This window comes from Vitis riparia, chromosome 2, assembly GCF_004353265.1.
Source record: "Vitis riparia cultivar Riparia Gloire de Montpellier isolate 1030 chromosome 2, EGFV_Vit.rip_1.0, whole genome shotgun sequence".
NCBI lineage: Eukaryota > Viridiplantae > Streptophyta > Magnoliopsida > Vitales > Vitaceae > Vitis > Vitis riparia.
Genome location: NC_048432.1, coordinates 8,896,684 through 8,909,549, shown reverse-complemented (window position 1 = coordinate 8,909,549; position 12,866 = coordinate 8,896,684). Strand labels below are relative to the sequence as shown.

At 32.1% G+C, this 12,866-nt stretch overlaps 1 protein-coding gene across 1 annotated transcript; it reads left to right on the top strand.

Moving 5' to 3' along the window:
- The first annotated feature begins 3,284 nt into the window (after positions 1-3,284).
- LOC117907803 (tRNA pseudouridine synthase A) lies at positions 3,285-11,433 on the top strand. The gene is made up of 10 exons (XM_034821466.1): positions 3,285-3,698; positions 4,249-4,354; positions 6,257-6,435; positions 6,904-7,049; positions 7,572-7,663; positions 7,777-8,123; positions 8,510-8,573; positions 9,342-9,404; positions 10,731-11,123; positions 11,404-11,433. Exons 1-9 carry the CDS (start codon positions 3,580-3,582, stop codon positions 10,914-10,916), a joined length of 1,302 nt encoding a protein of 433 aa, XP_034677357.1. The 5' UTR covers positions 3,285-3,579; the 3' UTR covers positions 10,917-11,123; positions 11,404-11,433.
- Positions 11,434-12,866: the final 1,433 nt, after the last annotated feature.

The window sequence follows — 12,866 nt, the reverse complement described above, 5'->3', positions numbered from 1 at the left end:
CTTCGGATAGGTAGAACCCAACTTTAACTAAGGTAGTACCTAAGGTCGCTTAAAGAAGTACCTAAGGTAGATTAAGGTGGTACCTAAGGTACAATTTGTAAAAAACCAAAGGTGAACCACTTGAGCACACAAAATAATCACATAATGGCATGCTCTAAGGGTCACTAATGAAGTTCTAAGGCTTCAAATATGTAGTACCCACCTTTAACTAAGGTAGTACCTAAGGTTGGTTAAGGTAGTACCTAAGGTAGATTAAGGTGGTACCTAAGGGCTATTAAGGTAGTACTTATAATACAGTTTCCAAAATAACAATGTGACTTACACAACCAGATATGTTGTAAGTTCCATCTTGATTCAATATGACTTGTGGGTCATATGGTTATTTGGGAATAATATGGTTCCTACAACCCAACACAAAAGTTTAAGTCCACCAACAACTCCAAAATCCTTGATGTGCTCTATTTCAAATAAATGAACTAAAAAACAATAATGAAAATAATTTACCTCCAAATTTCGATTTGGGGTTAGGGCAAAATGCCACTTAATGACAGGAAGAGATATCTTGTTCACGAAGCCAATATTTTGGATTCCACCTTTCTGTTCTGGTACGCGCTGCTACAGTAAATTCACAATCACAAATGTGCCTCTTGAAGTCGTCTTTTAATTGGACATTCTTAAGATGGAATGCTCCATTTTGTTGCACTTTTATGTGGACAAGAGAGAAACACGCAGGTTGGAGTTTTGGATTAATGGTTTTTTTTTCTCTCAAATGAGACAATTTTTGGGAAATTTTACATGGGTCTCGGGATTGTGTGGGTGATGAAGCCAAGAGAGAGAGAGAGAGAGAGAAATGCTCCCAAATCAGAGAGAAGAAAAGTTTTAGATTAGGGAAATTACAACTGGTTCTCGAGTTGTGTCATTTTTCATAGGTTTCAAATTCAAATTTTTGTTTTAAAAATTTTCACTCTCTCATGTGACATGGAGGGCTTCCTACTAATATGGAGACAGGGTTGCAGCTAATATGGAGGCATGGAGGGGCAATCTAGGAACATAAAATGGAGTCAGCAAAGAGTGCATGAGAAAGATAATATTTTCCCCATTAATAGGGACATCTCATATTTCATTTACGTGGGTTCCCAAAACCATATATCTTCCTAATAGCAGCCTACAAACACAACTTTCCCCTTACAAATTGGAATATCAACTAAACGTGAAATACTTCTTACGAAAAGTTCAAGTTGGGTATCTCATATTATTCTCTATTTAATATAAAAAAAAAGGGAGAGTAGGAAAATTTTCTATTAAAATATTATTTTAAAGAAAAAAAATTAAAGATCTAAAAGACTAACTTCTAGATTTACTTGGTACATATCACAAGACATATATTTGATTGTTTTGAAATGAAGATATTTGTAGACAAAAAAAATATATATAGTAGATTTAATTATTACTAAATTAATCATTAAAGTTGTGACGTTTTAGTTTAATAAATTTTGAACTTAACAAGTGACAAGTCATGTATGTTTGAAAGATAAAGGGTGACATATAATGAAATTTGGAAGAATAAAAAATTTAAGTCTTATAAAATAAAATAATTAAAGTTAAGAGAGAATTAGAAATAAATATTCTCTTTTTGGTAAATTTTTTAAAACAAAAGAAAGAAATCTTTTAATTGAAATCAAAAGAGAATTAAAAATAAATATTCTCTTGTTGCCAAATTTTTTTTAGGAAAGAGACAAGTTAAAATAAAAAAACCAAGTTCTTTGAATTAAGTAATTAAATCTTAAGGATTTTAAATTTAATATCCTAACTTCGATAATGATGACTTCCTTCCCTAGGGAGGATTAGGAAAAAACAATTTTACATGGGAAAAAAAGTGTCATGAAAAGAAAAAGGCTTCATAAAATATCCTTATAAGTTTAAAAAATCAAAACAATACTATACACACGTTCTTTATCATTTAACAAATTCATTTGGGAACAAATTGTTCTAAACCTTCAAGTGATCTTCAACTCTAAGGAGACATTTTTATTATCATTTTTCGGATTGTGATTAAAGTGAATGAATTAGAAGAAAATATATTCTTTTTTAAAGAATATTATCACAAATATTGTATCCCATACTTATTTTAATACAAATTTTTATTTACATATTTTTCTTATAGTTTTATGGGTTATTTGATTAAAAGGGTTTTTGAAAACCCAATTTTCAAAATTTAACCTCCTACCCTTTTATGATATCATTTGGATAAAAATATCTTTATTATTATATTGTAAAAATAATTATCTTTTTTAAAACCTACATTTAAATACTTGAAATAATAAAGGACATTTATATAAAAAATGGAATGTTTTTCAAAAGAAAAAAAATACGAGAATTATTAAATTCACAATTTGAGGATTATTTCATAGCTTTTAATCAAATATTTTTAATTTTATTTAATTTTGTTTCTAAAATTCGTACTAAAAAGTTATTTGTCTTTGAATTTTTCAATAAAACAAAGGTACGGTAGAAAATTTGATTTATTATTGAATACAATCCTGCAATAAAACCTATCCACCTAGGCAGCTTTTCGAAAGAGCAAAAACCAAGGTTTTGTGAGTTATAGTTCCCAAATGGGAATGGTCCAATCATGACAATCTTCCTATTTGTATTTAATAAATTATTATAAATTTGAAATATGTTTTTTAGTGCTATAAATCCAAAATTATTATTACAAACCATTTTTAACAAATATGATTTTTTTTTTTTTAAAGTGGTAGAAATAGAAACAATTGGAATGTATGAGTGTAGGGATGACAGTGGAACGAGTTTTTTCGTGTATTCGCCCTCTTTGCCCTTAATGAAACTGGTTTAAATTTTAATTAAATCGGTATAATTTTTTTTTTAAACCCAGGTTGGATTAAGGTATTGTCTTGTCACACCCCGTCCCACCCATCCCTGATTATATGTAAAATTAATTTTTAAAATTACATTAAATTAGTTTTTTTTTTAGTATTTTTAATTACAGATAATAATAAAATATTTTTAATAAAATAAGTTATAAAGAATATAATTATTTAATTATTTATAAAATATATTTATTTTAATATAATTAAAAAAATTAAAAGTAATTTAAAAAAATAAAAAAAAGGTTATAGCGGAGTGGGATGGGTATGAAAATTTCTCATACCTGTCTTTATTTTCTTAAATGAGATCGGAATGTGAATTATTTTGAATAAATTGGATGAGGATGGGATGGGTGACTGTGCCGAACCCATCTCGCTGCCATCCTAGATGGGAGGGTTAAATTGCAAAAACAAGAGATACTAGGTTTAGAATTAGTTGGGGTTCATTTAGTAATGGTGGTCCTTGCAATACCCAGATACAACACAAAATAGTACACCGCGCCAATTGGGAGAACCCTATTTTGGGAGGCCCAAGTAATTCTCTTAGTCTTGCGCCAGAATACTCAGAAAAGCCGAAACATTAAGAATTCTGGCGGCATTTCTTTCGGCTCCCGTCCAAGTTCGGGATTTTGGCTCGAAATCTTGGAGATTCTCTCGAAATCTTAGGCACTCAATAATATTTGAGAGGGCAATGCTGTCGACTGGTGCAGTAGAAATAGGGAGGGATCTGATGGAAAATGAGAAGGAAAACAAGGTTTACGTTCACTACACCCACACTCACCCCACCAAATTCTCTAGGTGGACTGCGAGGTAATGCATATATCTTTTTAATTAATTTGCCATTTTTTTCTGCAATTTTTTGTTGGGTTGTTTTAATGACCTACCCGAGTGTTGGAGTGAGTTTTGACTTGACCAAGTTGGGTTTTGAGACAACTTTTTGGATTTCGTGAGAATTTCCAAGAATTTCGAGTTTCTTTTGATTTGTTTTATGGGTTGTTGAACGGGTTAACTCACAAGCTGACTCGTGGGGTTGCAAGCCTTTTTGCCTTTTGAGCTGACACAGATGGTTTTTGAGGCAACATTGCTTGAGTTTCACGGCAATATTCTAAAAATTTTCAATTTTCTTTATTGTAGTAGTTTTGAACGGGTTCACTCACGAGTTGAGTTGGGTGTGTTTCGGATTGTATGCCTTTGTAGTCATGAACTTGAGAGGATCAGATTTTCGTTGAGTTATGATTTTACCCACCTGGGTTTTGAATAATCTGGTTCAATGTTCTTTGCAGTGTTTCATGACAGGCCATTTTGAAACTATTTTTTTAAGCACAATCTTGGTGAAATAGTGTATATTTTGTTTTGGCAGGGAAAGTCACCAATTTATGTATAAAAGGCCCTGGCAACAAGTTCTTGATTTTTACTCAAATGTGGTGACCGGGCGCTGCTCATTGTTGGGATTGCTTGGAATTGAGGTGGGTCTTTGGTGACTTTTAATTTTGGACGCATTTCTATTTCACATTTTGGTTGCAATAGTCTTTAGCTTTTCTTGTTGGATTTGCTATTGGTAACTCTACATTTTATGAGGTTGTCGTGTGGATTGAAATTAACATGCAAGCAATCTGAGTTCAAAATTAGTTGTCCTTAACTGAGAAATATTAATTAGTTTATTAGAATTCAGTATGAACTGCTTCTGATTGTTGGTCAGTTCTTAAGTAGGTATTCTATTTGCAAACAATTGTCTTGCTATGATTCTTTCTAGTTATTTCTATGAATATCCTTCCATTCCTTCACAAGCTTTGTAATTAGTCCGAGTTTCATTCTTGTTATTCTGCTCAACTTTGCTGTATGCGGTTGCTGTCTCCTCCAAGTTCAGGCCTTGTTTGAGAACATTTTCAAAAACAGTTCTATGATGTTTTTGGAATAAAAATCTGTTTGGGAACTTAAATGTTCTCAACCTGTTTTGTGTGTTTTCGGATATTGCTTATAAATAAACTTTTATCTATAATACTCTATTTTTAATTATTCCTCATATTTGTACAATTATTTTTTAAAATAGTCTGCAGAAAACAAGTGAAAGCAACTAAAATGTGTTATAAAAAAACATGTGTTTTTTAAACAATTCTCAAAAATCTGTGTTGGAAACAAGAGATAACCAAATGTGTGCTCATATTTTTCTGTTTTTTTTTTTTTTTTTTTTTGGTTTTAAAACCTGCTCCTGAGAACAATTCTCAAACATAGCCTTGATTATTTTATGGGGCACTAGGATGACTTGTGGAAATGACTAATTTCAATGCATTTTAATTGGCATATGCAAAGTAATTGTCCTTGCAATTGGTACTTGAAAATGAACCTTTTCGACAATTGATGGTAAAGATTAGAGTTTTAGAATTTATGTTATTTCAATCAATGGACTCATTTTAATGCCATACAAATTGGTCCTTTGCAACGCTTGATACTAAAGATCTTAGAATTTGTCATTTTTTTTATAGGTAAAAACACAAAAATATATTATATATAAAGAACAAAGAGCCCCCAAAGGCCAACCCAAAATATACAAGGAGTATATGACAGGCGCCTACGACAAAAGCAAAAAAGAAGAGGGGATGCGAAAAACCTCATCTGCCCTTATCTAGAACCCAACCAATTAAAAAAGTTGATTAAAGGTAAATGTCCTTCGTCTATAAACAATGTAGTCGAAGACCAAAAACTGCAAACAAAAGAAATTTTTATTATTTGAATTGAAAACTCCTCATTATTTGAAGGCAATCCTGTTTCTTTCCTCCCAAACGGTCCAAAAGAGACATAAAGGAGTGGCTTTCCAAAGTTTTTTACGCTTCTTTCCCACAAGCGAATTTATGTCATTTCAACCAATGGACTCATTTTAATGCTGTACAAATTGGTTGACTATTTTGCAAGGACAGTTCACTCGTAAGAGGAAACAACTATGGGCCAAAAATGTATTATTATTACTTCTCATTGCTGTTGAACTCAAACTAAATTTGAGTTTGCTTTGCTGGTTACTGATAGAACTCCTTACAAACATTATATGGATCTACCTATCTCTCTTTGGAGAAGAAAAGAAATGATGATTGCAATCATTTTTGAATATGGCTCTTTTCTTCATTCTGTGTGGTGCATCCTGTTGTATAGGGTTATACAAGGGTTTGATTTGGTCAATTCTTGGGGAAAAATTGGTGGAACTGAAGGAAAAATGAATCTCACTGAATTTGTTGAGATTGATTTAGATGGATATGCTTAACCCAAGCTAATTTGGGCTTTATGTTTTCTTGTATTGTGAATGACAAATTAGTGTGAGTATCTTATGGACTTGTTATTTTCATTTTTGTATTTATTCTATAGAGCTTTCTCCACAGACACATCCTATTCATGATGGTGAAATTGTAGAGGCTTCTGATAAAACTGAATTTGGTAATGTTCTGACTAAAGATAGGGGTGGGAGGTGGGCAAGATTGACATTTAAGATTGTTCTTTCGTATCATGGTGCCTCTTTTGATGGGTGGCAGAAGCAGCCTGGCTTGAACACTGTTCAAGGGTAAGTTGTTTTCCTTCCAACTTCTGAAGTTTGGTCAAGCATTCTATCTGGTGGAAAAATTAGAATCTTGTATATGATATCTTGTATCCCAGATAACTTGTGCAAGTGGGGTTTTTATCAATGGTGTATTAGGAACTAGAGGAAAATGAGATTTTCTCTTTTTTTATATAACATCTGAAGTGAATCTATTTATTTTCTCATGGTATTTGGGATGAAAATATATTGGATCAGGAATCATGGTTTTTTTTTGTATCATATTTGTGACATGCCCACCCCCACCCTCCCCCAATGCAGTCTCAGTTGATTCTTAATGCTATTTTTTTGGGTCAGGTGGGGTGGGGTGGTTAAGTTGAGGGTTTTGTTGTTGATGAAACCTGTTGTGCTGGTCCCGTGCATGATTTTGCTACCGTCTTCTAATTATTTTGCCCTCGTGTGTTAACTATTTTCTTTAAATATTAATTTTGGCAGTTTAGTAGAAGCATCACTTGGGAGATTTGTTGATGAGAGAAAGGCACAACAGCTGAAAGAGAAGAATTTACCTGTAGAAGGCATGGTTACTGTTGCTGGACGCACAGACAAGGGAGTGACAGCTCTTCAACAAGTGTGCTCTTTCTGTATGCCAAGCTACAACCTCATTTTTTCTTGAAGCATGTTATTTCATTTCTGATAGGCACCCCTTCACCTTATTAGTGTCTTATATTATCTTTATTTATTTCTGGACTATTTATTTATTTGCTTCAGTCTTGCTTATAATGATCAGATGGATCATGGCCATAACTTGTGGTGTTTTTTGGTGATGATTTATTTGAATTGCAGCAGGGTTAACTCTGTAAATGTTTTCCATAATTAACATTCAGGAGTATTTATTTCATCTATATTTTGAAAATTCCTTCACTTCGAGTTCTATAGGCTATTTATCCTTTTAAAACCTGAAAGAAATGAAAGATCTTCACTATGTCTTACTTTTTCTTATGTCTCCTTTCATTTAAAATATATGAAGCTAACCTTTCCTATATTAAAGTTGGTTTAACTTCATGCAATTATAGGCTAACGAATAAACAGCTTCCATTTGCACACATCTTTTATGCAATCTCTTGTTAATAAAAGAGATTCAAAATGCTTTCCGTTTCATCTAGATACTTGGAAGAAGGATGTTAAAGTTCAAGATATTGAAGATGCCATCAATGGTGCAGCACCAGGAAAGCTCAGGGTTATATCTGTTTCTGAGGTAATTTCTTTTTTTTTTTTTCCTTTCTGATTAAAGCTTGTGGAGATTTTTGTCTTCTGCCATTCATATTCATCATTGTCTAATGGAATAATATAGGATCAAAATTGGTGCAGGTATCACGTATATTCCATCCTAATTTCTCTGCCAAGTGGAGGCATTATTTTTATATTTTCCCTTTGAATGATGGGGATGATGGGGAGCAAATTAGTGAGAATGAGATGGATATTCAGAAAATCATTTTTAATGAAAAGTATGGTGAGCAGGGAAGTGAATGTCCTACTCAATACAATGGTGGGGAGAATACGGAGAACTTAATATTTGATGATGATGGTGAGTTTGAAAGCAGAAAGAAACCAAGTACGTTCAGCATAAGCAGAGTCGACCAACTTTTGCGACAATTAGAAGGAAAGTTATTATCCTACAAAATATTTGCACGGGATACAAAAGCTTCAAGAAACATGTAAGAAAAGAAAAAACACTACAATGTTGCTAATGATTTAGCTTGTGAAGTCGTAGTCATATGTGTGGCCCACAAATTTCTACACAGGTTGGGTTTTCTTTGTATTTGTATGTGTTTATTTTGCTGAGAATACTTCTGGTTTCTAACCAAGAATATGTATCCAAGCATAATTAGATTCAGCTTTTGTCTCTCTACTTTTACTTGATCTAATTCAGGATTAAGAAGTAACTCAGTGCTTTAGTTTGGGTTTGTTGCCATGTGTTTTCATATTATGTGTAGTGTAATAATTCAGCTACCTGAAGTTGCTCTTGACAAGGGCTTTATTTTGCTGAAGAGATTAATCTTTCAATTGCACATTCTAACTGCATTTTTTTTTCCTCTTTCAGAGGTCCACCAACAGAATGTTTTGTCTTCCATGCTCGAGCCACAGAAGCCAGATTACAATTTTCTGTCAGTACTTCCTACTATCACCCTTTCAGCATATTTTGTCATCTTTCTGTGTTTTTCCTTTGAAAATTTCATGCTATGTATTTTATGTAATGTTTTATAATGCCTGCTCAATTTATGGAAGCCAGCTTACGATGTTCTGCAGGTGTTTTGTGATGTTACCCATTTTGCAATTTTTTCTTCCTTTTCTTCTAAAATTAAGTGACTTTGATTTCAAGTTGACCATAAAATGACATCAAGTGTGGGACTGTTCACTTGCACGTCTGCTTGTGCATTGAACGGACACCTGGGTTGCATATGCATGCCTGTATAAAAGGGAAATTGAACTTTATTTTATTCCATTGGTTGGTAAAACCGAATAGTTTGAAACACACAAGTGAAGAGCTTAAAGGAAAGTTAAATATTATTGTAATACATGATTTCTCATGTACTATTGCTTTTCATTCAATTTCTTTTTGAAGTTTTCTACATTTGAACTACATGATTGATTACAATGAAATGAAAATTTTGGGAATAGGGTTGTACATGGGCTAGTTTGGCCTGATACTATACTTTTCTCTTCATTTTAAAAGGTGGGCTAATTGTTATTATATGACAAATTAGCTTTCTGTTTTTGTTCTATTTTCATAGAATTTGAATCCCTCTTGAATTTTTATTTCGGGTATGCTTTTTGGAGTCCTTGATGTAACATGCAAACTCAGTTCTTGTTGTACTAGCCTATGCTAAATTCAATTATCCATGTCACTTAACAAACTATTTGTGCTCTTGTAGGATGATGGAGAAGGAACAAAAGTTATGTGTATTGAGCTGGTTGCTAATCGCTTCTTACGCAAGGTAATGCTTTGTGAAAATGTCTATATATTGAGTGAATAATTCACCTTGTAGAGATATCGTAGGATAGCAGAATGCTTATGATATCAACTAATGATCAGGAAGACCTAGGGGGGCCAGTTGCATGGCTTTGGCTGGGCATGTAAATGTTTGTTTCTGTTGGTTATAGTTGCCTGGCTATACTTTGCCTTTTGTTAGTTGGGAAAGGAAATGAGGTTGTTTTGGAACTGAATGGAAATGACCATGATGGATATGAGCTTCTCAAGCTGTAATCAAGAAAAGAAAGGAAAAAAGGAAAAAAACAAGAAAGGTTTTAGAATTTTCCTTAAAAGTTGCTAAACTTTCTGTTTTTATAAAATAAAAGAAAAGTTCTTATTTTGAGTAAATTTTTTTTTTTTTTTTTTTCTAAAGCTTCAATTTGAGTTCTTAGAATTTAGAAATTTAGAAATTTAGAAATCTATACTCCGGGAAGACTACAGTGAGACTTGATGTTTTCTTATGTTTCTTTTTTATCTTTTCTTTTTCTATCTTTTATTTTACCTTTTTTTTTTGCTGCTAAAATTTTATTCTTGTTCTTCTCTTCAATCCTTTCAGATCGATGCCCTAGCCCACCAATTTGATTATAAACAACTAGCTTAGAACTGCCTGACATCAAAACATTTGGCCCAACTAATTTCATGTCTCTATTTACGAACTACAAAGAAAGAGACAGAAGAAAAAGGATACAGCAAGGCATCCACAAAAATTCAATGTATCTTCTCTTTAATTAATAGATTTTTTAAAATATTTGTTTGAAATACAATTATAATAGATTCATTATTAATATTGTTCTTTGTTAATACAATTTTATGTATGTGTTTGGAAGTGTTTTTATTTGAATTACTTTTAATTAGAGTGTGTTTTTTTAGACGCATTTGTGGGAGAATCACTTATCAAATATTTCTCCATGAAGCACTATAATTGATCTTTCACTTTTGAAAAGTGTTTTTAAAATTTTGTCAAACGTTTGATTTTTCTATAAAAACATTTTTGATGCTAGAAGTGTTTTACACTAGATCATTTCAGATTCCATGAAATGAAATGCTTTCTTTTTCCACATGGGTTCTAGAAGTCTCCTTACAAATGAACTGAAATGCAACTGGACTGCATGGAACCATGTTGCTGGTTTTATGTATGGTATGCAGTTTGATTTGCTTGATGGCGTTCTATTTTTGGGTCTTCCTTTAAACTAATTTTTATTTTATTGTTCTTCTTCTACCTCTTCCTGAAGCCTAACATCAATGGCCTACGATGTCCTGACAAATCTGCTGATGGTCCTTGAATTGACAGATGGTTCGGGTGCTTGTGGCAACATCAATAAGGGAAGCAGCTGCAGGTGCAGAGCAGGATGCATTGCTTAAGCTGATGGATGCTACATGCAGGCGAGCCACGGCTCCTCCAGCCCCCCCTAATGGCCTTTGTCTCATTGACGTTGGATTTACTGAATTTGATCCACAAATTTGCTTCATCCGATAAGGGTAATCTATTAAGGTGAATCTATCATCATAAACAGATGATGACTTTACATTTCAAAAAGGAATAGCTCGTAATTGGGTGCCTGTACACATGATATATGAATAATGAGTTTAGAATGCTTATGATTCAACAAGAACTATTGGACTGGACAGCAATGAAGCCGCTGGATTGTCATTTTTATGTTGGAAGATGTTGTATGTAACTTAGGTGGTGTTTGTTTTTTTAGCTTTTTGTTGAAAGCAATTTAGTTTTAAAATTTAGGATGTTTGTTTTTCTACTTTTTTATGACTTATTATAAACTTTTTATTAAATAGAAAAAGTCAAAATATGTAATTTTTTCTAAATAGAAAAAATAACATATTGATTTTTTTTACTTTTTAATACTTAATAGAAATAAAATACTACAAAAACAAACAACCTAATATTTAACACTATTAAGCATTAAGGTTTTATTTAGAATTAAGTAAAAAAACAAAAATCAACTTAGTCTGCATTTAGAAGGAAAAGATTGCAGATATTTCTACTGCATGAGAGACTGATGAGTCAAGAGACGTATTTGGGCAGGTGGAAATCATTAGTTTTCACGAAAGTTTAATTCATGGATTGCCTTCTAATTTCAAGAAAAGCTAGACATTGAATGAGAAGTAATACCTTTTTCCCTTTCTTGGGCTCCTGGAATAACCGAGCATGCAGGAGCAGCAGCTTTATGACACTATATAGGATACCCAAAATTTTAAGTTAAGTCTTTGTATTTTATATAAAAATTACTATCATTTTGCATTTTTAATAACATAAAATAAGAAGGGTATATAAAAATATTTGAGGTAGTAAAATATTTTCATTGTTTCAATGTAAGCCTCTGAGAGCTCTCGTATTTATTTAGAGTTAGTTTTAAAAAGAAAAGGTAGGAAGCATATTTAAATAGACACCTAGCAATTGATTTAGCATGAGGAGGAATAACGGGGCTAGAGAGTGTGTTTTGATATGCGGAACCATGTATGGGTGGGGTGTAGGGGGAGGTGTTAAAAGGTAGTCCAAGAAGTTACTCCAAAATATAATTTTTATCCAGATTTAAACAACTTTAATGATTTCAATGAAAAGGAAAAAATCATTCCCATACAAAAACATTGAATATAGCGTAGCTATACCTACACTATGTTAAAATATATGGACAGTGTAGATATAAAAAATCATAGTTCGTGCGACTCTAAGGTGGTGTTTGTTTTTTTTACTTAATTCTAAATAGAACCTTAGTGCTTAATAGTGTTAAATATTAGGTTGTTTGTTTTTGTAGTATTTTATTTCTATTAAGTATTAAAAAGTAAAGAAAAACCAATATGTTATTTTTTCTATTTAGAAAAAGCTACACATTTTGACTTTTTCTATTTAATAAAAAGTTTATAATAAGTCATGAAAAAGTAGAAAAACAAACAACCTAAATTTTGAAAGCAAATTGCTTTCAACAAAAAGCCAAAAAAACAAGCATCACCTAAGTAAATTCACTAAATACGAAAGAATTGCTTGACTGGATATTCTTACACTTTTTTAGGGGTCTTATCCCAATTAGAACCTATACAATTATTCATATTCTTAATGTAGCACTCCATGCTCCTTAACAAATAACCTTAATCTTGTGTTGATGCTAGCATATTGATCTCACCCTCTTTTTTTTTGGTGAAACTCTTTCAAGTTCATTCTTGAAAACTTGAGAGATGGAGAACAATAGTAGAAGGAATGACTAAGTTCTTTTGTGTATTTTCTATCTTAGAAAAATATCATATGCATATCAAAACCCCAGGGCATTATCTTAGAGAAATTTATATGGAAAATTATCAAACTATTCTTTAAAAATCTAAAAAATAATTGAAAATATACATGAAAATGGTCGAGTGTTTAAACTTCCCAAGGGGATGTTTAAACACTAGAGGAACATTTGAATGCCCAATAAAG